Here is a 25840-nt window from a genome sequence, read left to right on the forward strand (position 1 = left end):
GTTGAGTTTTTCGAGAAGGTGACCAAACAGGTGGATGAGGGTAAAGCAGTGGATGTGGTGTATATGGATTTCAGTAAGGCGTTTGATAAGGTTCCCCACGGTAGGCTATTGCAGAAAATACGGAAGTATGGGGTTGAAGGTGATTTAGAGCTTTGGATCAGAAATTGGCTAGCTGAAAGAAGACAGAGGGTGGTGGTTGATGGCAAATGTTCATCCTGGAGTTTAGTTACTAGTGGTGTACCGCAAGGATCTGTTTTGGGGCCACTGCTGTTTGTCGTTTTTATAAATGACCTGGAAGAGGGTGTAGAAGGGTGGGTTAGTAAATTTGCAGATGACACTAAGGTCGGTGGAGTTGTGGATAGTGCCAAAGGATGTTGTAGGGTACAGAGGGACATAGATAGGCTGCAGAGCTGGGCTGAGAGATGGCAATTGGAGTTTAATGCGGAAAAGTGTGAGGTGATTCACTTTGGAAGGAGTAACAGGAATGCAGAGTACTGGGCTAATGGGAAGATTCTTGGTAGTGTAGATGAACAGAGAGATCTTGGTGTCCAGGTGCATAAATCCCTGAAGGTTGCTAACCAGGTTAATAGGGCTGTTAAGAAGGCATATGGTGTGTTAGCTTTTATTAGTAGGGGGGTCGAGTTTCGGAGCCATGAGGTCATGCTGCAGCTGTACAAAACTCTGGTGAGATCGCACCTGGAGTATTGCGTGCAGTTCTGGTCACCGCATTATAGGAAGGATGTGGAAGCTATGGAAAGGGTGCAGAGGAGATTTACTAGGATGTTGCCTGGTATGGAGGGAAGGTCTTACGAGGAAAGGCTGGGGGACTTGAGGTTGTTTTCGTTGGAGAGAAGGAGGAGGAGAGGTGACTTAATAGAGACATATAAGATAATCAGAGGGTTGGACAGGGTGGATAGTGAGAGCCTTTTTCCTCGGATGGTGATGGCAAACACGAGGGGACATAGCTTTAAGTTGAGGGGTGATAGATATAGGACAGATGTGAGAGGTAGTTTCTTTACTCAGAGAGTAGTAGGGGCGTGGAACGCCCTGCCTGCAGCAGTGGTAGATTCGCCAACTTTAAGGGCATTTAAGTGGTCATTGGATAGACATATGGATGAAAATGGAATAGTGTAGGTCAGATGGTTTCACAGGTCGGCGCAACATCAAGGTCCGAATGGCCTGTACTGCGCTGTAATGTTCTAATAAAAAAAAAACTCGGCCTGACTGTCCTCTATTATAGGGGTGTCCAAGTCTTGGTGATCTAACCCTCAGAGCCCAAGCAACCAAGTTATTTTTATACTTATATTTTTTATTTGCTTGGTTTGTCCTGTTTGAATATTGTTGAAGGTTTATAAAGATCTTTTTGTAACCCACTTCTGCCTTACTGTTGGAGAAAGCCAAATCCGAACCCCAAGACCTGTTTGTATAAGTATCTTCAAATGCATGCAAAATAATTTTATATGAGCCCCAAGGCTCATATATGTAACCTCCAAAGATGAAAACTTGGGAACACCATTACCTCCAAGTCCCTTTCCAAGTCAAACTTCATCCTGACTTGGATTTATATTGCCGTTCCTTCAGCGTCATTGGGTCAAACTTCTGGAGCTCCCTACCTGATGGCACTGTGGGAGTATCTTCACCACATGAACTGCTGCAGTTCAAGAAAGTAGCTCAGCATCACCTTCTCAGGGCAACTAGGAATGGGCAATAAATACTGGCCTTGCTAGTGACACCCTTATCCCAAGAATAAATTAAAAAGAAACAGCCTTAATTTATTGAGTTTAAAATTACAGTATTAGAAGTTTCCAAATTGCCAATTAGAATTTTATTTCTAAACATTTTTGCTTCCCCTGAAAAACAGTTACTGACTCTATCTTGCATGTATATTTCTAGTGCAATCACCTCAGTTCTGCGAGCCTGGCTGGATCTGTGCTCTGAAGACTTCTGCGAGGTGCCAAATTACACGTGCCTGCAGAAGCTTCTTGAACACCTGAGGCAGACGATGCCAGGCTCGGACCTGGAGAAACGTGCCCACCAACTCCTCGAACAATTTCAGCAGCAAGATTTGGCAGCACAGGAGCTGGACAGTAAGATTAATCTTTGTGTAGCAATGAAAAAAGTTGTTTCAATTTTAAAAGCTATGGAGGTGGAGGGTGGGACTGGGGGAGATATGTTCCCCTTTTTTGATGATGGCTGCAATTGCTATTCTGGAGCTTATTTTCAATTCATCACTGAGAAGTTATATTACACCATGCAGGTAGAGTAACATAAGAGCCAGAAACACTCTTACTCCAAATTCCATTCCTTCAAAAAAGAATCTGTTTTTTTGCTGTATTGCAAATCTCACCAGTCAGCTTTTGATGTAACATTTAAACTATTGCAGCAGGACAAAGGAACCAGTTAGAAGAGTTTTTTTAAATGACGAGTTATTATAGTGTGGAATGCTTTACCTCAAATAACATCATTTAAGAGGGAATTGGATAATCATTTGAACAATATAACAGGATCTGGGGAGCAGGACAGGAAAATGAAATTGCAGTTGATGGATCCAGTTGAGAGTTAAGGACCAGCACAGGCAACTTTGGCCAATTGACTGCCTTCTGTGTTGTAATTTCTGTGTTTCAAAGTGACGCATCTTTAGAAACAGCTTGAATTGCTGCCAGTTAAATTGTTAATTCCATGGCTTAATGGCAATCAAAGGTATTGAGTATTTGAGTCACTATGAAAGATAAGATAATTTAATTATGCAATGGATTTTGATGAAATTAATGAAATTGGTATAATGACATTTTGCCACTAAATTCACCAATGATCTTTTAGATCAGTGTTGTCAAATGGAAATCACCGAGGTGCCAAACATGTGGCTACATCAGCACCATTTTAGCCATCTGTACTAATTATAGTAAAAACATCCCAGTGTTGCAGAATTACCAATTGAATATTGTAACGGCCGAGGTGGGAGGAGTGCACTGTTTATTCTAGTTCCCCTTCTCCACAGGTCACAACATATATTTACATTTTTTCCCACTTTCCGATACGGTCAATCATAGACTCCATTTTTATCCCAGAATAAAACACAGCAACCAGGTTTCTTTAATAAACAACAAAATGATTAGTTTATTATAAAACAAGTCTTAATTAGTAATGAATCAAAGCATAAACACACAGATCAAAATATAAATGCTCGCTTTTTTTCTTAGTGCCACCCACCCACCTCCCTCTATCTCGCGCACACACACACACACACACACACACACACACACACACACACACACACACACACACACACACACACACACACACACACACACACACACACACACACACACACACACACCTCTTGTCCAAAAGAACAAAAAAGAATGCGTTGGCCAATAGACTTGCTAACCCTTGAAGAAAAACAGGGAAGATATGAAAAGTTGTCAGAAGTCCTTTTCTGGTTTGGCGTCCCAAATATGGGTAAACAGCTGTCACTGGGATCTTCCTAAAACAGTTCTTGTCAGGCAGCGTTGAAGATTAGTATGGGCAGGCTTTCCAGGGAAACTGCAGTCACAGGTTTCAGGAGGTTTCTTACACTTGCTTCTCAGCTTCTCAAGAGATGGAAAACTGGCATGCTTTTTCAAAGAGCTGGAACAGAGTGAACTGGGTGTTGCTTCCTTGGCAAGTTCCTTTAGTCCAACTGCCTTTTCAAACCATTGTCCACATCCCAACTCACAGTCCAAAGTGAAAGCAAAACCAATGTCACAAGAATCAAGCTTCCTGACCCCTATCAATCTTGAGCTGTTCCTCCTTTGTGAATGTCTTTCTCCAAGTCAAAAACAACCCCTGCTGGGTAATTATTTGAAGATAATTCCAGTAACTTTTTATAATCCAGACCTCTCAGTGACCCTTGTTTTAAAAAAACCATACATGGACTCCTTTTCAGTTTTAAAACACAAATCGTCAAAATTTAACAAAAAAATGGAAGCGCTCCGAATAATATGTCTGCACAAATGAAAGAATCAGTTCTGAATGGTATAGTGATGCAGCCAAGAGTTCATTTGGGCATGTTGTGTCAAACCTTTCATTTTGAACAGTAATCTGAAGTAAACTAATTCACGACACCCATGAGTTCATGCAGACTCTGTCCAATAGTTTTGAAGTTCAGTTGGGTTTCCTTTTGGATTTTTGAAATTACTTCAGAATTCATATTTCAGTTAATTTGATTAGAAATAAATCATGGAGTGAGTGCTGTGCTGATGTTGATTGGAAGAGGTTCCTTTTTGTCTTTTGTGCCAAATTCTTATTTTCCACTCAAATTTCAACTTTTTGTAAAGTCTAAATCTGTCCAAGTATCGCAGAGGCCCTTCCAACACATCACTGCACTTCTGGAAGGGACCCAAGAAAAGCTTACCTCTCCTTCTCCAAACCCCAACCTCAATTCAAGGGATTACCATTATTTAATACACAAGAGCAAATCCTGCGGAGTTCATCTTCCGCTTGAGGTTGCATTATCGTCTGATTCACAGAATTGTTACAGTGCTAAAGGAGACCATTCAGCCCATCGTGTCTGCACTGGCTCTCTGAAAAAGCAATTCCCTCAGTTCCATTCCCCTGCCTTCTCTTGTAACTTTCTGGGTAATTTCCTCTTCAGCTGTTGCTGTCAATGGTATTATTGTTATACTCTGTGACTTACTGTATTGCAAGGTTATTTTTGAAACAAGAACTGTTAAATCAGTTGGAAGATTTGATCAGGCAGAGATTACTTCCCCGTCCATTGTGTCTGCTTAATGGGGACGCATCAATAAACAAAATTGTTTTCTTGCCACTTCAGTGCTCTCATTAAGAGGCTTTGACTGAAATATTGTACAATACTAATTTTACCAAATCTAGATTAAAAAATACAGAAGTAAGAACATTTTTAAAGCAGTGAACAATTTCCAATCACGCAAGTTTGAGCCAATTCTTTTGTTAGATGTTTTAGTTAAGTGCTGTGAACTTTGGGCACAAAATAAATGTTCTTTTTTCAATTTGCACAGATAGTTACCATGGAAAGATCATGTTCAACCGGGGTGAGGAGGGCGATGCAAAGGTTGAGGAAGTTGAAGATAAACAGGATATCTTCTCCTTCCCATCAGGCCTAGTTGCAGAACAACTGACATATATGGATGCTGTGAGTAAAGAAGAATTTGAGACCATTTTGTCAGTCCAGTTACTCAATTACTCTAACTGTGATGTTTCAGTCTGCAGTAAGCATTCTGATCTCTCTTCACATCATTAGTACTATTAGTGCTCCATTAGTCTCGATAACTCAGAGTTCACTTCACAATGCAGCGTTCTAAAACTTCAAAACATGTTTGACATGTGACTTCAGTATGAAGATTGGAATGTCTGTCAGTGAAAACTTCAACAGCCTTCTTCGTTTTTCTGAATATGAATGTCATGTGAAATAAGTAGCTTGGGAGAAGACTGAAAACCCCTTATTGCAACATGCAATACTGAGCTTCTGCACGATGGATAAGTAATAGTTCACGATTAAAGCGACAATGTTCAGAGTTGAGATAAAAATTGTAACAAATATGAGCAGGCCAGTGCATTTTTTTTTAAATTTGCAGATAAAACCTGATTCCAGCTTGTGTGAAAAAGCTTGGCAAACGTATCATTACAATGATATAACATGTTATACATGTCGAAATGCAACCAATCAGTTTGAATGGGATATGATTGTGACGAGGTTGATCTGACAGATTTCAATGGACAGTACAACTGAGCAGGTTGCAAAACCAACCTTTCACCCCATCCCAGCAGTTTCCTATGGGCAGGTTGTTAAAGTTATCACCCATGATCTGCTTCTCAAAGAAAATTTTTTTAGAAATACTTTTCAACAAAACTTTTTATAATCTAAGTTAGAAATATAGTGTAACTGAAACTCTTACTTTATGCAAGTCTTTTCAGATTTCGAGGATTTTGGAAGAGGGGAATTTTTTTTCAATAAAAGCATTCTACAAATTGAGTTCCTTTAACCAAAGTTAGCTCTCCCCCAGATCAGGTAGCTAAGTATCTGCACGTTTATCACCCTTAACCCACTCCCTTTCCTCATCTACATGCTGCCCCATAGCGATATCATCTGCAGACATGAGGGTTAGCTTCTACATGTACGCTAACTCTACCTCCCTGCCATATCTCTTGACCTCTCCACTGCCATTGTGCTGCTAGACTGGTAGTTTATTATTCAGTTGTGCATGAAATTTCCTGCCATTGAACATGGGGAAGATTGAAGGCATTGCCTTTCTTCAATATCCACCTGAAACTGCCGCCTGGCGGAACCAAACTGTCCACATTCTAAGTGTCCCATTCAAACCCATCAAAAAGAGAATTTACTTCCACCTCTAACATTGCCTCCCTTCATTCATACTTCAGCCCATCTTCCACTAAGACCATCATCCATGCCTTTGTCATCTTCGTATTCAACTGTTACAAAGCTCTCCTGTCCAGCCTCCCAAGAATCCAAATTTCTGCTGTCTGTATCCTATCCTGCACAAGGTCTCATTCCCCTATCATCCCTGTCCTCATTGACCAACACTAGCCCTGTCTCCCAATGCCTAGTGTTTAAATTTCTCATCTTTGTGTTTAATTTCTTTCAGTTTGTCCCTTCCTATCCATCTGAGCTCTTTCAACCCCTCACCATTTCTCTAACTCTGGCCTTTACACTGATGTCCCATGCTCAAGTTTCCTCTCTAAACCTTTTTTGCCTCTTTGCCTCCCTCTGCCCCTTTATGACCCTCCTTAAAACCTGCCTCTTCGACCAAGCTTTTAGTCACCCATCCTAAAATTGTTTTTTTTGGACCCATCATCCATTTTTTCTGATTATGTGTTTTTGAATCTATTTGAGAGGGTCTCCTATGTTGAAGGTGGAGCTACTGAAGTTCCCTCTTGCCTTATTTTTGGCCTTTCCCAAAGCTTCTGTTCAGACAGTGATCTTGGTTTTCATTTGAAGAGCATGTCTACCAAGTGTATGAAGGATGAGGTGTTCTTTTGCATCTGTTAATAAAGTGATTGTAGTTTGTACTACCAAACATTTTAATTTGTGCATTTGTGGTTTGTGAAGAGTAGGTAATCTGGTCAAAAATAACCTTTGATTTCCCTTTGTCTGTGCACATTCTGGGCAGAGATTTGTCTCGAATGGTGGCACAAAAGGTGTGGTATTGGATCGGCCACCCGTGATACATAGCACCCAATATTAGCGGGCAGCCAATCCAATAGTGCACATTTTGTGCCACCAGCCAAGGCAAATATCTCCTTCTATATCTATGTGGTCATCATAAACTTGGTCGCTGTTAAACCATGTCTTTTAGCTTTAACTATTATTATGACCCAGTGAGAAATGTCTCGGGATCACTCTCAGCCTTCACCTGGTCTTACCGTAACAGGGTTTAATTTTAAAAACACTGTTGTTTTAGCGCCCCCTTGGTGAATCCTTGTTCACTGCTTTCCAATTATAAGGCAAAGAAACTAGCACAAACAGGCTTTCTCAGGTTTAAAGAAGAAAAGTTGAAATTTCTGTAACTTAAAAATGAACTCTAATTCAGTTAACGCCTACGGATACATGACACACCCATGCTAACATGCATATATGATACACACATGCAAATAGAGACAGAAAAGAGTAGAAGAAAAATAAAGTGGAAAAGTTTGAGGCAATATCTGAAGAGTTGTTGTTATGGTTCTTTGAGCTCACTGCAGAGTCCTTGACTGTAGGCAGATCTTGCTTTTCGTTGAGGCCCAGTATTCTTCTTAAACCTTGTTCACTGTCGGAGACTTTTCACTTTTGGGGTTCATATGTCTTCAGTGGATTCAGAGGCTTGTGAGAAAGAGATGGGAGCAGATAGGAGAGAGATCTTCTCAGTCCAGGAACAAACAGGCACTCTGCCTTCAAACTCTCTGTGGCCAGTTCAAAAGAACAAGCTGGAATAGCGAGAGAGTCACGTGACCAGCTGGTCTAACCAGTCCTGGCCCTTGTGGATTGCATCTTCCTTAGCAGGCCCTGGAATGCACATCCTCACCTTCGATGTCTGTTAGTATGTAAATGTTTTTTTTCAGCCACGACTGATCTGTTTAACAAGTTATTTCCTTGCTCCAACAAGTTATAAATCAATGTTCTTGACAATATTGATGTACCTTATTCCTGGCAGGTGGGGGCCTAGTATGACATTATGTTATTGCAAAGCAGCATGGCTATTTGACCTTTAAATGGATAATTTTTGTTTGTACTGCAGTGTTTAAGTGGCCCATGGTACTGGAAACATCTTTAGTCTTTGTCTTTTTCACTTTTGATCAGGAACTGTTCAAGAAAGTAGTGATCCACCACTGCCTGGGCTGCATCTGGTCACAGCGCCACAAAAAACAAAATCAGCACCTGGCGACAACCATCCGGGCCACAATCACACAATTTAATAACATCACTAAATGTGTGATCAGCAGCATCCTAAAAGACCGAAATCTGAAGCCAGACCAAAGAGCCAGGTTGCTTGAGGAGTGGATCACTATTGCTGAGGTACTGCATTGTTTATCGATGAGACTATATGAAAGGCCAAAGGCTACAGTAAGGGAAGCCACCAAGGTGGAAGAGAGCCTATAAGTCAAGACCAAGCAGCTCAGGAATCGGTGATTAGATGTTAAGCTCAGGTTTTGAAAGCCTATTAGTAGATTGTAGGAGAGGGAAGATCTGAGCAAGGGAGGTTTATGAGGAAGAAGAGTTTGAATGCTTCTGTAGAATGGTGAATCCTGGCACTATTTCCATTCTGCTAAACTTTGTCTTTGCCCTATACCTGAATATACACACATTCCTACAGGTATGATTGGAAAGAGATAAAGAGTGGGAATTTTGACTGACTTATTTTTCTCTCTGCCTCCATTGGGCCAAGTGCATGGAGGACATTCTCGCTGCTGTCTTGGCTAAGATTAGCTAACTCAGTAACAACAGTTTTATTTTAGTCCAAACGTAGCAAATAGAAGTGCATTTGGTTTTCTGATTTTTGTATGCTTTTCTTTAGATGGTTATCTTGTGCTGCCAGTCCTGCCCATCAGCTCTTTACACTAGACATTACAATTTATTATTCATCAGCCAAATACAATGAACAGGAAGGCTTCCCCCTCCCCTCTTCCCCCCCCACATTACGATGTCCCAGACACCGCCATCACCATCTCCGTGTATGTCCAGTTCCACCGGCATGACAGACCTAGCAGAGGTGGCGGCACAGTGGTATACAGTTGGGAGGGAGTTGCCCTTGGAGTCTCTTGGCATCAGGTCAAACATGGGCAAGGAAACGTCCTGCTGATTTCCACCTACCACCCTTCCTCAGCTGATGAATCAGTACTCCTCCAGGTTGAACAGCACTTGGAGAACCACTGAAGATGGCAAGGGCACAGAATGTATTTTGGATAAGGGGCTTCAATGTCCATCAACAAGAGTGGCTTGATATCACCACTCCTGACCAAGCTGGCCGAGCCCTAAAGGACAAAGTTGCGATACTGGGTCTGGGGCAGGTGGTGAGGGAACCAACAAGAGGGAAAAACATACTTGACCTCGTCCTCACCAGTCTGCCTGCTGCAGATGCATCTGTCCATGACAGTAGGGTAGAAGTGACCACCGCACAGTCCTTGTGGAGATGAAGTCCCACCTTCGCGTTGAGGATACCCTCTATCGTGTTGTGTGGCACTCCCACTGTGCTAAATTAGATAGACTTTAAACAGATCTAGCAATGCCAAAGTGAGCAACCATGAGGCACTGTGGGCCATCAGTAACAGCAGAACTGTACTCAACCACAATCTGTAACCTCATGGCCCAGCATATCCTACACTCTACCATCAAGCCAGGAGACCAACTCTGGTTCAATGAGGAGTGCAGGAGGGCATGCTAGGAGCAGCACCAGGCATACCTCAAAATGAGGTCTCAACTTGGTGAAGCTAGAACCCAGAACTACTTGTGTGCCAAACTTCGTAAGCAGCATGCAATAGACAGAGCAAAGCGATTCCATAACCTACGGATCAAATCTAAGCTCTGCAGTCCTGCCACATCCAGTCGTGAATGGTGGTGGACAATTAAACAAATTACTGGAGGAGGAGGCTCCACAAATATCCTTATCCTCAATAATGGGGGAGCCCAGCACAAGTGCAAAGATAAGGCCCTTCAGCTGCTTGATCAATGTAGAAATGTGTAGAAATGCAGCAAGACCTGGACAGTATCCAGGCTTGGGCTGATAAGTGGCAAATCACATTTGCAATAATCTTCAGCCAGAAGTGCCGAGTTGATGATCTATTTTGGCCTCCTCTTGAAGTCCCCAGCATCACAGATGCCAGTCTTCAGCCAATTCAATTCACTCCACATGATATCAAGAAATGACTGAAGGCACTGGATACTGCAAAGGCTATGAGCCCTGACAACATTCTGGCAATAGTACTGAAGACCTGTGCGCCCAAGCCAAGCTGTTCCAGTACAGCTATAACACTGGCATCTACCCGGCAATGTGGAAAATTGCTCAGGTATGTCCTATACACAAAAAGCACGACAAGTTCAACCCGGCCAATTACTGCCCCATCAGTCTACTCACAGTCATCAGTAACGTGATGGAAGGTGTCATTGACAGTGCTATCAAGCAGCGCTTGCTTAGCAATAATCTGCTCACTGACGCTCAGTTTGTGTTCCGCCAGAGCCACTCAGTTTCTGACCTCATTACAGCCTTGGTTCAAACTTGGACAAAAGAGCTAACCTCAAGAGGTGAGGTGAGAATGACTGCACTTGACATCAAGGCAGCATTTGACCGTGTATGGCATCAAGGAGCCCTCGCAAAACTGGAGTCAATGGGAATCGGGGGGAAAACTCTCCACTTTTTTTTTATTAATTCATGGGATGTGGGCATCACTGGCCAGGCCAGCATTTATTGCCCATCCCTAATTGCCCTTGAGAAGGTGGTGGTGAACTGCCTTCTTGAACCGCTGCTGTCCCTTTGGGGTAGGTATACCCACAGTGTTGTTAGGAAGGGAGTTCCAGGATTTTCACCCAGCGACAGTGAAGAAATGGCGATATAGTTCCATGTCAGGATGGTGTGTGACTTGGAGGGGAACTTGCAGGGAGTGGTGGTGTTCCCATGTATTTGCTGCCCTTGTCCTTCTAGTTGGTAGAGGTCACGGGTTTGGAAGGTACTGTCTAAGGAGCCTTGGTGCATTGCTGCAGTGCATCTTGTAGATGGTACACACTGCTGCCACTGTGCATCGGTGATGGAGGGAGTCAAACTTAGCGTAAAGGAAGATGGTAGTGGTTGTTGGAGGCCAATCATCTCAGCTTTAGAACATCATTGCAGGAGTCCCTCGGGGTAGTGTCCGAGGCCCAACCATCTACAGCTAGTTCATCAATGACCTTCCTTCAATCCTAAGGTCAGAGGTGGGGATGTTTGCTGATGATTGCACCATGTTCAGCATCATTTGTTACTCCGCAGATACTGAAGCTGTCTGTGTAGAAATGCAGCAAGACCTGGACAATATCCAGGCTTGGGCTGATAAACGGCAAATCACATTTGCGCCACGTAAGTGCCAGACAATGACCATCTCCAACAAGAGAGAAACCAACCATCTCCCCTTGACATTCAATGGCATTACGATCGCTGAAACCCCACTATCAACATCCTAGGGGTTACCATTGGCTAAAAACTGAACTGGAGTAGCCATGTAAATACCATGGCTGCAAGAACAAGTCAGAGGCTGGGAATCCTGCGGCGAATAACTCATCTCCTGATTCCCCAAAGACTGTCCACCATCTCCAAGGCAAAAATCAGGAGTATGATGGAATACTCTCCCCTTGCCTGGATGGGTGCAGTTCCAACAACACTCAAGAAGCTCAACACCATCCAGGACAAAGCAGCCCACTTGATTGGCACGCCATCCGCAAACATTCACTTCCTCAACCACCGACGCACAATGGCAGCAGCGTGTGCCATCTACAGGGTGTACTGCAGCAACGCATCAAGACTCCTTAGACAGCACCTTCCAAACCCGCGTCCTCTACCACCTAGAAGGACAAGGACAGCAGATGCTTGGGAACACCACCACCTGCAAGTTCCCCTCCAATCCACACACCATCCTGACTTGGAATTATACTGTCATTCCTTCACTGTCGCTGGGTCAATATCCTGGAACTCCCTTCTTAACAGCACTGTGGGTGTGCCTACCCCACATGGACTGCAGCAGTTCAAGAAGGCAGCTCATCACCACCTTCTCAAGGGCAATCAGAGATGGGCAATAAATGCTGGCCAAGCCAGCGATGCCCACATCTCATGAATGAACAAAAAGAACACCCCACCACTCCCTAAAAGAGTCTGTGTCTGGGTCATGCTCATTCTGAAGTCTCCTTCGGTGTCAATCACCATAGCTGTAGACCACCCATCAAAAATTGACAGATGATGAACTGAAGAGGTTGTTATAGCATCAAAATAAGTGAATAGCAAACTGTGAGTTGTCAAGAAGTGTGAAATTGTTTTTTCCATGAATCTGTTTTTAATGCTGTTATTTTCACAGCTGACCTTTTTGGTAGAACAGTTCAAAAGTGTGAGGTATCAGGAAACTAGCAGGCACTGATATTTACAAAGAACTCTCTTGTTGTCCTTCTAGAAATCCAGAACAATTAACAATTACTCCTCACTCCGGGCCATTGTTGCAGCCCTGCAGTCCAGCCCAATTTATAAATTGAGGAAGACTTGGGCTGCTGTGTCAAAGTAAGTTCCTTTTCCAAAGTAGCCATGTAATGTTTGTCATAAAAATGTGATGATGAGTTGCAGATTCTACCCTGAGCTTCCTTGCACAGTGAGCTTCAGATTCTAGATGTGTTGGCAGGGCTACCAGAGACACTATGGTGCACCTCTAACAACTGGCTCATTGCCAGAAGTCTGTCTTCCTTTTGCTCGAGAATGTGAGTTACTGAGCAGTTTTCTTCAGTAGAATAATAAAACTGTTCAGCAACTTAAACTTTAAAGTATTGTGTTCCAAAATTGATCTGCTGTTCTATGTAACTGGCCATAAAATACTCCCTCTGTGGATATGTTGTGTCCAGTAAAGGGCTGCTACCCGACCTGAACCTAACAGGACCCGACGACATGTGTCGGTTTCGGGTCGGGTCGGGCTCCTCTTCCAGGTCCGGCTTTCAGGCTCGGGTCGGGTGGAGCCAGGCCGAGTCCAGGTCGGGCTCGGCTCGGCTCGGGTCGGGTCGGACACAGGCGGTAAGTGCTCTGCAGGTAAGTATTGAAATTAAAAAACTTACCTAAGCTGGGAGATCGGGACGAAACTGAGTCTGCGCAGTGAGCGAGTGACGTCACCATGACATCATCACGCATGCGCTGCAGCTTCCTGAATTAAGTAAAGGGATGGTCGGGTTGGGCTCGGGGGGGGTCGAGTTGAGGTCAGGCTTGGGTTGGGTTGGGCTCGGGGCAAAATCGGAGGGATTGGGTCGTGCTTGGGTCGGCTGTGGTTCGGTCGGGTTCAGGTCGGCTTCTTTTTCCTGACCTGAGTAGGCCTTTAGTGTCCAGTGATGTACGATGGTGGTTTGACACAATCTTTTATCTCCTGAGGAAGTGCGCTAAATCCTTTAAAGCACGTTGCCACAGACAATTTGATCCTGTCTGAATTTTTAGGTTTCTTGAAAGTTCTGCCAGGAGATTTACAAAAAGCTAGCTAATGCCCTGCATTGCATTTAGTTCTGAGAAATACTTAAACCCTTTTCAACCCCCCATTATCTCTGATTAAGAAGGGGAAAATAGAGTACGAGAGCAAGCTTGCAGGGAACATAAAAACCGACTGTAAAAGTTTCTCTAGGTATGTGAAGAGAAAAAGATTAGTGAAGACAAATAAAGGTCCCTTACGGTCAGAAACAGGGGGATTTATTATGGGGAACAAAGAAATGGCTGACCAACTAAATGCATACTTTGGTTCTGTCTTCACAAAGGAAGACACAAATATCATACCAGAAATGTTAGGGAACACAGGGTTTAGTGAGAGAGAAGAACTGTAGGAAATCAGTATTAGTAGAGAAATGGTGTTGGGGAAATTGATGGGATTGAAGGCCGATAAACCCCCAGGGCCTGATGGTCTGCATCCCAGAGTACTTAAGGAAGTGGCCCCAGAAATAGTGGATGCATTGGTGGTCATCTTCCAAGATTCTATCGACTCTGGAACAGTTCCTACAGATTGGAGGATAGCTAATGTAACCCCACTATTTAAAAGGGAGATAGAGAGAAAGCAGGGAATTATTGACCAGTCAGCCTGACGTTGGTAGTGGGGAAAATTCTAGAGTCCATTATCAAAGATTTTATAGCAGAGCACTTGGAGAACAGTGGTAGAATCGGACAGAGTCAGCATGGATTTACGAAAGGGAAATCATGCTTGACAAATCTACTAGAATTCTTCGAGGATAAAACGAGTAGAATTGATGAGGGGGAGCCAGTGGATGTGCTTTGTTTGGACTTTCAGAAGGCTTTCGACAAAATCTCACATAAGAGATTAGCATGTAAAATTAAAGCGCATGGGATTGTGAGGGATAGAAAATTGGTTGGCAGACAGGAAACAAAGAGTAGGGAACAATGGGTCTTTTTCCGAATGGCAGGCAATGACTAGTGTGGTACCACAGGGATCGATGCGAGGACCCCATCTATTCAGAATATATATTCATGATTTAGATGAGGGAACTAAATGTAATATCTCCAAATTTGCAGCTGACACAAAACTGGGAGGGAGGGTAACTAGTGAGGAGGATGCAGAGAGGCTTCAGGGTGATTTGGACAAGTTGAGTGAGTGGGTAAATGCAAGGCAGATGCAGTATAATGTGGATAAATGTGAGGTTATCCACTTTGGTAGCAAAAACAGGAAGGCAGATTATTATCTGAACGGCTATAAACTGAGAGAGGGAAATATGCAACGAGACCTGGGTGTTCTCGTACACCAGTCGCTGAAGATTAGCATGCAGGTCCAACAGGCGGTAAAAAAGGCAAATGGTATGTTGGCCTTCATAGTGAGAGGATTCGAGTACAGGAGCAGGGATGTCTTGCTGCAATTATACAGGGCCTTGGTGGTGTCACACCTGGAATATTGTGTGCAGTTTTGGTCTCCTTATCTGAGGAAGGATGTTCTTGCTCGAGGGAGTGCAGCAAAGGTTTTCCAGACTGATTCCTGGGATGGCGGGACTGACGTATGAAGAGAGATTGAGTCGGTTAGGATTATATTCGCTGGAGTTCAGAAGAGTGAGGGGGTAATCTCAGAGAAACCTATAAAATTCTAACAGGACTTGACAGGGTAGATGCAGGAAGGATGTTCCCAATGGTGGGGGAGTCCAGAACCAGGGGTCATAGTCTAAGGATACAGGGTAAACCATTCAGGACTGAGATGAGGAGAAATTTCTTCACCCAAAGATTGGTGAACCTGTGAAATTCGTTATCACAGAAAGCAGTTGAGGCCAAAACATTGTATGTCTTCAAGAAGGAGTTAGATATAGCTCTTGGGGCGAAAGGGATCAAAGGTTATGGGGCGAAAGCAGAAACAGGTTACTGAGTTGGATGATCAGCCATGATCATAATGAATGGTGGAGCAGGCTCGAAGGGCCGAATGGCCTACTCCTGCTCCTATTTTCTATGTTTCTATGTTTGCTGCTACATGTCTGAGTCTTTGACAGCCATTGATTAATCTGCCTCTATTCTCTCATGATTAATTTGTCTCATTCTCTTGATTAGGAGCAGCATGGGATTGTTCGAGGAGCTTGAGGAACAATGCTGCCATCGAATTAATTATCATCTGGGTGAAGAGGTAAGATGTTGCACTTGGTCCAGTTTATCCGTATTCATCGGGTGTTCAGTGTTTAAAAATAATACCTGCAATGTGTTAACCTGGTGGCTGACTGCATATGGGTGTTGTCAATCGATCAGGCAGCTGGCGAAATGTAAACTGTGTACTCGGTGGTCTGGCTTGGCTCAAGTCTTCAAAGCTTCTGTCAGTCTCGATACATATAATGGAGGTAGATATTATAATTAACTATTTAAATAAACATACTTCTAACAAGGGTATGTTGACAATGATGTAAACTCAGTAATAAACACAGAAAGAGAATCTACCTTTAAAATTTGAACTCTTCAACAAAGTTTAAAGTGGGATTTGTGCCAATGATTTTTCCTTTTGCTTTGTGCAGTGGGAGGGCCTTTTAAATGCAAGGTGGGGCACTTACACATTTAATTGGTTCCCATAAGTAATTATTAGTTGAATGATCACCTGTTTTTCTTCCTTTTCCTGTTTGTTCTGTATAATAAGGATAAGTAACTGCATGGGAACTGGGACATATTTAGAATATTGCTTTGTTCGTTGAATACTTCAGGCTATGATTATCTAATTTCAAATAGTTTGTGCCAAAACAGACACAAATTAGAGCATCTTGCATCTTCTTCAGTAAGTTCCAGAGAATACTGAATATGCCATATGGACTAAGACCACTTTCAGAACAACTCTTGTTCTCTCGTGTGCATAGCAAAAACATTTGATGGATTTTTGGTGGTACTATCAGAATATTTTGAAAGCTCTGAAAGACAACTACGTTTACCAAAGTTAGAGTTTTGAAAAAAAAGGCCGAACTGGGAAAACACATTGACCACATTTTGAAATTGACATGCAACACCTGACCCTTGGGCCAGCATTTAATCTGGACAATGGGGATCTCGATGTCCAGCAAAAGTGCTAGTGAGAACCCCATGTCGTTACTTCTGAGGGAGGCCTGCCGAATCAAGTGCCAATTAGGTACTTAACTGTACAAAGACGGGCCTTCCACTGGGTCAAGGACCCTGGTGACGGACGTCCCGCCCTCTGAGAGCTGCCAGCCACTCAGGCCAGCAGCTGTTTAACTGAGCAGCGCCACCACAGAGGCTGTTGCTGCTGCCAGTGGAGTAGCGCTGGACCCAGACCACAGGTAGGTCAGGGCGGGAGGGGTCTCGTGGTATGGGGGTGTGGGGTAGGGCAGTGTATGGGGTTTGGCAGAAAGGGCATGGGGGTAGCTATCAACATACCCCCCAACCTGATGCCAGGTCCCTAATTCAAGCCCCCCTCCTCCGCCCTGGAGCCGGAAAGCATCCCACTTGGTTTTCTTACTGTGCTCCCCAGGGCCGCCTGCCGCTTGGCTGATTGCGATGGCAGTGGGATGAGGCCATTAATTGGGCATTAATTGGCGGTGGGGCAGGAAGGCCGTTCACAGGCCTTCCTATCCCACACTTAATTATGGCGGAGGTGGGGAGGCAGCGGGGACCCACTGGCCACCACCCCACCCGATTACATGGTCTCCCCGTCTCCAAACCCGTCATGGGGGAGAACATAAAATTCCCTCCTCGGTGTCTGAAAAAGAGCAAAATGTGTTCAATCAAATTGAGAGGTTTGAAAGGCTTGCCTGCTGCTGTTATACAAAAAAATGAGTTGATGAAGTAACTTTTTTTGCCTTACTGTGTTTGGCAGTCCAACAACAAATCAGTTTCGCCAAATTGTATTTGTGTTTTTATCCAAAAAAACATGTTTCACCTCGAGCACATGTTTTTTAGACTTCTAGGAATTACAACAACTCCATTCTTCTCTCCTCATCCTACTCAGAATCACAGAATAGTTACAGGACAGGAGACCATCTGACCCATTGAGCCCTTGCCGGTTCTACAAGAGCAGTTTAGTTCGTCCCACTACCCCACCCTTTCCTGTAACCCTGCAATTTTTTTCTCTTCAGGTTCTTATCCAATTTCCTTTAGAAAGTCATGATTGAACCTGCTCCACCACCATTTCAGCTGCTGCATTCCAGATCGTAACCACTTACTGCCTTCAAAAAAAAGTATTTCCTCATGTCACCTTTGGTTCTTTTGCCATTCACCTTAAATCCGTGTCCTCTGGTTCTCGAGCATTCTGCCCAATGAGAAAAATTTCACTCTATCTACTTTGTTTTGACCCCTCATGGTTTTAGACACCTCTATCAAATCTCTTCTCAACCTTCTCTAAAGAGAACAACCCCAGCTTCTCCAATCTATCCACATAACTGAAATCCCCCATCCCTGGAACCATTCGCCTAAATCTTTCCTCACACCCACCACCACCCAACCCACTGCCAACTCCCCCACCCCCCTGCCCCACCAATCGACCTTGCTACCACCAAGCTGTTGTTCAGTACTTGGCTCCATGAGGAGAATTTTTTTTACCTCCTCCAGACTTCCCGTTTTTAAACACATTAATTCAAATCAATAAAGTGAATAAAATGTTCAATAGGATTTTAAATAGAATGATTGGGCTGAATGGCCAACACAGTCGTTATGAACATGAAGAAAGTCTCCCATTCGTATAATGGCTTCTCTGCCAGTTGTAGCAAGTGTTCAGTGTGTCTTGTGTGTTTTAGGAAACATTAGGCACCTAACACACTCAACCAAGTCCTCTGCATAGGGTGTAGTATCTGGCATCTTTATCACCACGATGATACCGAGAAGCCATGGTTTTTGGCTTCTGCTGTAGCTTCCTTCCTTGCTTAGATTGAACTGGACTGTGAAAAGTCTTTATATACTGTTTCATCTAGACCTAAACGTCACATCCCCTCCATCACCAAGACCACTTGCTTGTGCTTTTACATCATCACACGCCTCCACGCCGACTTCTCTCCATCTCCCTGGGACCTTTAAACCTGTTTTTGATGCCTTGACTAGATGTTTCCTACATCTTCCCGTCATTCAGCCTCCATAAATTTAAACATGGTTCACACCAGCCGGTACACAATCCTGCGAGTCGGCCATTCCCACCACTGACCTTCATTGGCTCCCTATCCCCAATGTACTGAACTTAAAATACAAATTTTCAAATCTTTACAGCCTTGTTCTGCCTATTTCCTGAAACTTCCTACTTCCACTCCCAATCCTTCACCCATCTCTATTTTCTTTTACATACACCCCCTCTCTTCACTGCACCATTGGTTGCAGAGCATTCAGTTGCTTCAGCCCAACTTTGGAACACCTTAATTTCCTGACCGCCTCCACTTTTCTCCAGCTTCAAAAACCTTCTGAAATCCCATCTTTGCAACCAAGTTTTCAGTCATCTCTCCTAACTCTCTCATCATGCTCATTGTCCATTCATTTTTATCTATTTCATTCCTCCACTTGCAATTAATCCTGATATTGGTTAGTTATAAAAATCTTTGTGCCAAATTGCCACAACACTGCTCATTGTTACAGTCAGAAAATAGTCAAAGCATGGGTTTTCTGTCTAATTCCTTATTGATTTTAAATGTAGCTTTTTGTTCTGTATTTGAAATGGACTAAATGTAGTATTTTTGTTAGAAAGATATGAATCTGAGTTCTAAAAGCAGACTGTCAGATGCTCAATTTTTCTGAACTCTAAGAAGACAATGTGAAATGACGTATTTCTGAAATACATTTGCAGGCTGGATGGAAACCTTTGGTGGGCCAATTCTGGCCCTTAGGCTGTATGGTGGAGGTGGTGGCGTAGTGGAATGTCACTGGACCAGTAATCCAGACACCCAGGCAAATGATCTGGGGAAATGGGTTTAAATCCCACCATGGCAGATCGGGTGAGATTTGAATCCAATTCATAAATCTGGAATTAAAAGTTAGTCTAATGGTGATGGTGAAACCATTGTCAATTGTTGCAAAGCCATATTGTTCACTAATGACCTTTAGGGAAGGAAATCTGCCATCTTTATCTGGTCTGGCCTACATGTGACGCCTGACCCACAGCAATGTGGCTGACTCTTAAATGTTTTCAGTGGGCAATTAGGGATGGGCAATAAATGCTGGCCTAGCCAGCGATGCCGACATCCTATGAACAAATAAAAAAAATGTTTGACAACCTTGATCTAGATAAAATAGATCATTCAGAGAGGCATCACAGCTGTGGAAGACTAAATAGATTGGTTCCTGGGATGAGAGGGTTGTACAGATTGAGTAGTATGTTATGACCGGGTGAGAAAGAGATCTAGGGGTTCCCTCTCAGCCTTTGCCTGGTTCAACCGTAACACAGTTTAATTTTAAAAACACAGTGTTTTAGCTCCCCTGTTCACAGCTTTCCAATTGTAAGGCAAAGAAATCTTAGATTTAGACAAGAAAGGTGGAAGCTTATTAATCATAAACTCTAATCCAATTAACAACTACAAATTTGCGATGTGACCACGCTAGCGTGCATACGTGATAAACACACACACAGATACAAACAGAAAAAGTAGAAAGAATAAAGGGAAAAAGTTTGAGGCTGGGTGTATTTACAGTCCTTCGACTTCAACGTGGAGTCTTTGATTGCTGGTAAGTCTTGTTGTTCGTTGGGGTCCAGTGCACACTTTAACTTGTTTTGATGTCGGAGTCTTCTCTCTCTTGAGGTTTAAGTGACTTCAGTGGGTCTAGAAGCTTGTGAGAAAGCGGGAGAGAGGCAACCAGCAGAGAAGCTCTCTTGCTCCAGGTTCAGTTGCAATCTGCAGTCTGTCTTCAAACTGTCCTGCGCGTCCTTCAAAAATGCCTGGACCAGAAGGTTTGTCATGTGACCAGCTGGTTTAACCGTGCCTGCATTTGTGGATTCTATCATCTTAGCTGATCCTGGAATGCGAGTTTTCTTTCACTTTCAATGTCTGATGATCAAAATCCATTTGGGTTAATTGGACAAGGGAGTAGTTGCTTTGTCTCCACAAGCACTGTCTTTTAGTATGCAAATGGTCCTTCAGCCAAATATTTGTTGATCTCTTTAAGCAAGTCATCTCTTCACTCCAGCAACAATTCAAAATTACTGTTCATATGACAAAATTAATGTGCCTCATTCTTGGCAGGTGGGGGTCTTCGACACCTCCATACCCAGTGGAATGAGATACGATATTTTTTTAAAAGAACATTTCATGAAAAGGGATCAGAGAGAAGATAAGTCCAGGAAAACACACATGCATCTCTCTCATTCATTCAGAATTTCTAACAGTTGTTACAGCCTATTTCTTCTTGGTAGCAGTGCTGCTTTAACCTGCCCTTTTTGGCATCCCAGTAAACATGTGATTTTTGGGGAAGTTTTTCAGTTTGCGCATTTCCATGACTGCCGAGGGTGTCTTTGTTCTTGTTAAGGTCTGCAGGGGGGGAGTTAGATTTAATTAGCTCTAAGTGGGAGTTCCGCTTATGGGCGTCGGCAGTGGGCGGTTCTACTTTGAACTCTCTTTCAGTGCTTTGAGGAGTCATACAAGGGCTTTTCACCTTAGGGGATGGTTGGTTCCCTTTTCCCCTGACTGTGGGGGAGGATTCCTTGCTAATCTTCCCTTTAACATCTGGTACACTCCTGATTGCAGGTATTTGTCCAGATTCTGCTGCACTCCAATGTGGCACCTCGACTTGGTGAAGCATCACCCTCATGGTTTCTCTGCCCTCTTGAGGACTTTCTTTGTCTCTGCAGGTTCCTGTAAATGCTGTTAGCATCTCTGGTGGGGTGCTTCTAGTGTCTGCATTTACATGGGAGGATGTGGGGTCTAGCTTTTTAAATATTTTGGGGTTGGCTGACCGGACGGTAGGGGTTTCCATTTGGGATTTCTTTAACCTGCCCTCTTGGTTTCTTTGCCCCTTTCGCCAGCTGTGTGCCTGCCTGTGCCCTTTTGTTCTCGACAGGGGTCCCTTCCAGTTCACCAGCCCTCTGCTGGAGGGTCCTACAAACACCAATAAAGGACTTAGGGATGCTTGGGTAATGATCTGGCAGGGTCAGATTTCACTGTAGGTTGGGGTTTACCCTCAACCTGGCACATGTGACAAGTCCTACAGTATTCCACCACATCTTTGTGGCGTTTTAGCCAGTCAAAACACTGTCTTATGTGGGCTTTGGTATTTCGTATACTGATATGTACAGCCACTGTAATCTCGTGTGCCCTTCTTAATATTTCTCTCCGGTACCTCTGCGGCACCACTAACTGATGAACTACTGTCCACTCCTTGCTCTCAGGTCTGTGAGGAGAACTCTATTTCCTCATCAGTACCTCATTCTTTAAATAGTAGCAGTTACGGACTCCCTCTGCTTCAATTTCAGACTGGGCAGCCTGTGCTAACTCTCACAATACTGGGTCAGCTCGCTGAGCCTTGGCTAGGGAAGATTCATTTAATTCATTCCTGGGTCTTCTAACTTTCCAAAGAAAGTCTCAAACAGACAGACCTCATGGTCATCTGCCTGCAGTGCCAATTCAGTCTCCTCTCAGGGAGCTGGTTTGCTCATGGCTTGATTCACTACACATTCAGGGAAACTGCAGGGGCCACCTTCTGCCACTGCCCTGTCTTTCTCAACTCCTGCAGTCTGTCTTTCACTACTGGGGAAGCTACCACCTTCATCCCTGCCAGATCATTACCTAGGAGCAGGTCAACCTCATTCACAGGCAAACTAGGGACAATCCTTACAGTCACCGGTCCCGAAACTAGGTCGCACTCCAAGTGCACCCACTGTAAAGGTACAGGCATACACTGCCCTCCAATACCATTCACCACCATTCTGATGTTTATTGCACTCTCTGGGGGAAAGGTCAGGCCTTTTCCCAGTAAAAGGGATCTAATGGCCCTTGTGTCCCTGAGGATTACTATGGGCTTGCGTTTCCCACTCGAGGGGTGTGGGGTTACTCTCCCTTCAGACACAACACCCTGATAACCTTCTAAAATCCTATTAAATTTTCCTGCACTTGCAGCGGTAGGCTTCCTGGGTCTGATTCTTACTGCAGTTAAAGCCACAGCTTGTTCTGCTGTTCTTTCCATCAGGGTCCCTTCTCCTTCACTGAGCGGCTGTGCCCTGATTAACCCTACAGGTTTTCTCTTTTGTCTCCAGCAGTCAGCTGTCAGATGCCCTGCTTTATTACAATGGAAGCACACAGGTGCTCACTCCTACTTACAGCACCTTCCTTTTTGGCTGGAGGAGAGGCCCCTGTGTCTCCTGCTTTTCTTTCCCTCTCAGGATTGCTTGGGCTTCTATCACCTTCCCACCCTTTGTCCTTTTCAGATTTGTGGAGATGACGAGGAATGGTTTTCCCCTGGAGAACCAACTGATAAATGAGAGCAAATTCATTAGCCAGCACTGCGGCTTGCCGGGCTCTTTGAACCTTCTGTTCTTCGACATGTGTCTTTACGGAGAGTGGGAGAGAGTTTTTAAATTCCTCGAGCAAAGTCACTTCTCTGAGATTTTCCTTGTTGAGCTGCACTTTCGGAGCCCTCAGCCACTGGTTCAAAAGCCAGCTGCTTACTTCTGTCAAACTCCAGGAAAGTTTGATCAGCCTGCTGCTTGAGGTTTCTAAACTTTTGGTGGTAGGCTTCCAGTACTAACTCATATGCCCCAAGGATAGCATTTTTTGCCAGTCCATAATCTGATGAACTCTCATCTGGCAACATGGAATAAAGCTCATGGGCTTTTCCTATTAACTTGCTTTGTATCTGCAGCATCCAAGCCTCAACAGGCCACTTTAACTGCCTTGCCAGTTTTTCAAAAGTAACAAAAATCACTTCCACGTCTCCCTCATTGAATTTTGGGATCAGTTGGGAAAATGTTTTAATAATTCTGAACACAGCCCTGAATTACGGTCCTCCATATTGGCCATGATTTCACTGGGGTTACTCTGTCGCACCCTAGTTAACTCAAGTCGCCTCAGCTCTCTGTCTTCGCATTCTTTCTGGAAGGCTCTTTCTTTCTCTCTCTCCTGTCTCTCTCTCTCTTTTTCTCTTTCCTCAAATTCAGGTTTCCTCTGTTCCAATTGTCGCTTTGCTCACAATACCCTGTCAGGGCTTAATTCTAACCCAGTTTCTGCTTCTTCAGATTCACAGGAAAAATGTTTGGCCACTAGTCTTAGGAGTTCAGACTTTCTAGCCTTGTCATGGACAGTGATCCCACACTGCTCAGCCATTTTTCTCAACTTTTCCAGACAGTGCTTTTAACTTATCACAAGTTACTTCACCCTGGCTTGGGGAACGACTGGCTTCAATCGCAGACAAGTTCGTACACTAGCACACACAACCACAAGAAAACCTGGATTGAAATCTTTTCTCTTTTTGATTGGGATCAATTTGACTTCCCACTTCCAATTTGCTCGCTTGCCTGTGGATCAATTCCAGATGCTACCACCCAAATTTCTGTTATGACCAGGTGAGAAAGGGGTCCAGGGGTTCCCTCCCAGCCTTTGCCTGGTTTGACCAGAACAGGGTTTAATTTTCAAACACGGGCTGTATTTTACCGGCCCCTTGATACCGTGGGTCGCAGTACAGGGGCCGGTAAAATTCTGCAGGGAGAGGCCCGCCTCAACCTGCGACGTCGAGAAGGGCCCACCACAAATTATTGATGGCGGGGGGACCTTGTTGCGGCCCATCCCCCCTGCTCCCCCCACCCCCGTCGCTCGGTGGCGACACCCCAATGAAGATATGTAAAACGGTACTTACCTCTGCAGATTATGCAGCCCGCCGCCTCTTCATGGACACTTCCAGATTTTAAATTGAACGGGCAGCTATCACGTGCCATCATGTTCTGAACAGAAAAGCTGACGGGTTTTCAGAAGCAGATGTTTTCACGATGGAAGGTAAGTTGTGTTTTCAGGGGTCTCACTCTGCATTATGGAAGGGAGGAGGGAGGGGGGATTAGAGGAGTCTCACTCTGCATTATGGAAGGGAGGAGGGAGGGGATCTGGGACTACTCTGGGAAAGCTCTGCAACATCTGCAACATCCCTGTGTAAATCATCAGAGGCAGCAGCTGAGCGAGTGAATGTCCATATCACTGGAGACGTTCATGAGTAATGGTGGCGTAGAAATGATGTTATTGCATACATTGGCTCTCCTGAAGGGCTAATGGTGTAAAGGGATGTGACATTGGCGCTAGGTGCTGGCACACATCATTCACACAGAGAAAAGGACACAGATGTTGGCGAGGAACATTAAGTGAAAGACGTATTTGCATTGCTCTGTGAACTTGGTCAAGTTAACTTTGCTTCACTCTCCACAGATGCTGGCTGACCTGCTGAGTTTCTCCAGCACTTTCTGCTTTGCTGCCAGATTGACTGCAGCCCCACTCTTCAACAGTGAGCTAAATATTACTTTGACAGCTGTCAGGAAACAGGTGCTGGGACGCATTAAATAGGCCCCAGCACCCGCTACACAGCTGTCAAAAGGTCTCTCACTGCGCCCAATGTCACACCTCTCCCCATGTAATATGGGGGTTGGGAGGGTGGTGCTCAGCGCAGTGATGCTAATGAGCCCCCGCATGAAATATCACCGGGGCTTTCTGGCAGCAGCTGAATGTGGGCACCCCACCAAGTTTAAAGGGAGCCACTGCACAGCGCGGCACCCAAATAAAATTCCGCCCACTGTGTTGCAGCTCCCCCCTCAGTGAATCCTTGTTCACTACTTTCCAATTGTAAGGCAAAGAAATCCATCAGGTTTTCTTAGATTTAAACAAGAAAGGTGGAAGTTTATTAACTTTAAACTCTAATCCGGTTAGCGACTACGAATAGGCTACGCGACCACGATAACATGCTTATGTGATAAACACACAAGCAGATAGAGACAGAAAAAGTAGAAAGAATAAGGGGAAAAATTTGAGACAATGGCTGGGTGTATTTACAATCCTTTGACTTCAATGTGGAGTCTTTGGTTGCCGGTAAGTCTTGCTCTTCGTTGGGGCCCAGTGCACACTTTAACTTGTTTTGATGTAGGAGTCTTCTCTCTCTTGAGGTTTAAGTGACTTTCGAGGGTGCGGAGGCTTGTGAGAAAGCGAGAGAGAGCCATCCAGGAGAGAGGCCCTCTTGCTCCAGGTCCAGTTGCAATCTGCAGTCTGTCTTCAAACTGT

General features: G+C 44.2%; 1 protein-coding gene across 1 annotated transcript in view; it reads left to right on the forward strand.

The window, feature by feature from the left end:
• The window catches only part of LOC137373252 (ral guanine nucleotide dissociation stimulator-like 1), a 66189-nt gene that overhangs the window by 24347 nt on the left and 16002 nt on the right, over positions 1–25840 (forward strand). The window contains exons 7-12 of the mRNA XM_068038102.1: positions 1894–2087; positions 5019–5152; positions 8318–8533; positions 12643–12746; positions 12836–12940; positions 15747–15819. Of these exons, the coding sequence (XP_067894203.1) occupies positions 1894–2087; positions 5019–5152; positions 8318–8533; positions 12643–12746; positions 12836–12940; positions 15747–15819 (826 nt within the window). The remainder of the gene's footprint in view (positions 1–1893; positions 2088–5018; positions 5153–8317; positions 8534–12642; positions 12747–12835; positions 12941–15746; positions 15820–25840) is intronic.

This window comes from Heterodontus francisci, chromosome 8 (genome assembly GCF_036365525.1).
Source record: "Heterodontus francisci isolate sHetFra1 chromosome 8, sHetFra1.hap1, whole genome shotgun sequence".
Classification (NCBI taxonomy): Eukaryota; Metazoa; Chordata; class Chondrichthyes; order Heterodontiformes; family Heterodontidae; genus Heterodontus; species Heterodontus francisci.